The 1,338-nt window shown below is 57.8% G+C and overlaps 1 protein-coding gene across 1 annotated transcript; it reads right to left on the bottom strand.

Moving 5' to 3' along the window:
* Positions 1 to 220: 220 nt before the first annotated feature.
* LOC142775226 (uncharacterized) lies at positions 221 to 859 on the bottom strand. The gene has a single exon (XM_075876579.1). The coding sequence runs from the start codon at positions 857 to 859 to the stop codon at positions 221 to 223; it is 639 nt and encodes a 212-aa protein (XP_075732694.1).
* Between the last annotated feature and the right edge of the window lie 479 nt (positions 860 to 1,338).

Below are 1,338 nucleotides of genomic sequence, written 5' to 3'. Positions count from 1 at the left end.
GTCCACCACAGAGAAGATAGTGCTGTCGTCTAAGCGGTGTGCAAAGTCCTGTATATGACGGACGGGGTACATGTAGGGGACGGTGCGGGCGTTGAGGGCGCGATAATCTCCCGCAGGGGCGCCAGCCGTTGGTCTTCTTTGGTACCAGATGAAGCGGTGAGGCTTAGGGTCCCTCCGAGTGGCAGGCAATACCTTCGCGGAGCATGGCTTCGAATTCGGCCTATGCGATTCGTAGGTGGTCCGGGGCTAGGCGAAGGGCGCGGCATGAGACCGGGGGGCCGGGAGTAGTACGAATGTAGTGCACGGTTGAGTGGCGCACCTCTCGCGGACGCCCGCTAGGTCGAGTCAGGTCGGGAAATTCTGCGAGGATGTCATGGTATGGCGACTGGTTCCCAATGGTGAGTGCCTTGACGTTAGGCTGTTGGGTGGTCGCACGTTGGCCCGGCGTCCTGAGGCCGGTTGTAGCGTCGATAAGTTGGTGATATCGGCAGTCAGGTAGAAGATTGTAGTACGCCAAGAAGTCGGACCCGATGATCAGCTCTGCGACGCCGGCGATGACGAAATTCCATGGAAAATATCGACACTGGTTTTTGAGGTTGATGTTAAGGCGGAGTGAGCCGTAGGTCTTGATGGTCGAATGGTTCGCCGCGTTGAGCTCAAAGGACGCACAAGGACGCTTGTCACGCAGGAAGGTTCGGGGAAAGCAACAGATGTCGGAGCCACAGTCGACGAGGAACCACCGCTTTGTGACTTGGTCGGCGACAAATATGCGACGGCCTCTAAGTTGGCAGCTCACGCCCGTCTCTACGGGCTGCCGTTGAAGTTTCCCTGACGTCCAGCTGAGCAAGGTGGTTGACATTTCCGGGCTTCGTCCCCGAAGCGGCGATGGTACTAGCAGGGTCCGTTACCGTTTCCGTGCGATGAAGTGGCGTTGTTTTCTTGGCTTTGGGAGCGTTCTTTTTGGAGGCAGCTTCGGGCTTTGATCCAGGCGCCTTTGAATTGAGTCCAGCTGACGGGTGATTTCGTCTATACGGCGCGCGAGCTCGCTGCTGGACTGTCGGGTGTCAACGGCGTTGATGGTGAGAGGCGATGCTGGCAACGGAATCTCGACGACTTGATCAGCGATTTGAGAGAGCTGGTCTAGCGGCAGATTCGGCTGCACGTGGAGGATGGCCTGCGTATGTGCGGGTAGACGCTGTAGCCAGATGATACGGAGGAGGGAGTCGTCGACCGGGGTGCTGCCCAAGAGGTCACGCATGTAACGCAGGAGCTGTGATGGCTTGCGGTCACCGAGTTTTTCGTGCTTGAGTAGGTGACACACCTTCTCGTCTTGAGAAG

This window comes from Rhipicephalus microplus, chromosome X, assembly GCF_043290135.1.
Source record: "Rhipicephalus microplus isolate Deutch F79 chromosome X, USDA_Rmic, whole genome shotgun sequence".
Taxonomy (NCBI): Eukaryota; Metazoa; Arthropoda; class Arachnida; order Ixodida; family Ixodidae; genus Rhipicephalus; species Rhipicephalus microplus.
This window is presented reverse-complemented; position numbering and strand designations above follow the sequence as displayed.

What these genes read in the sequence shown, in the direction of transcription:
- LOC142775226 (XM_075876579.1), bottom strand. Translation starts at nt 859, where the DNA reads ATGTCAACCACCTTGCTCAGCTGGACGTCAGGGAAACTTCAACGGCAG.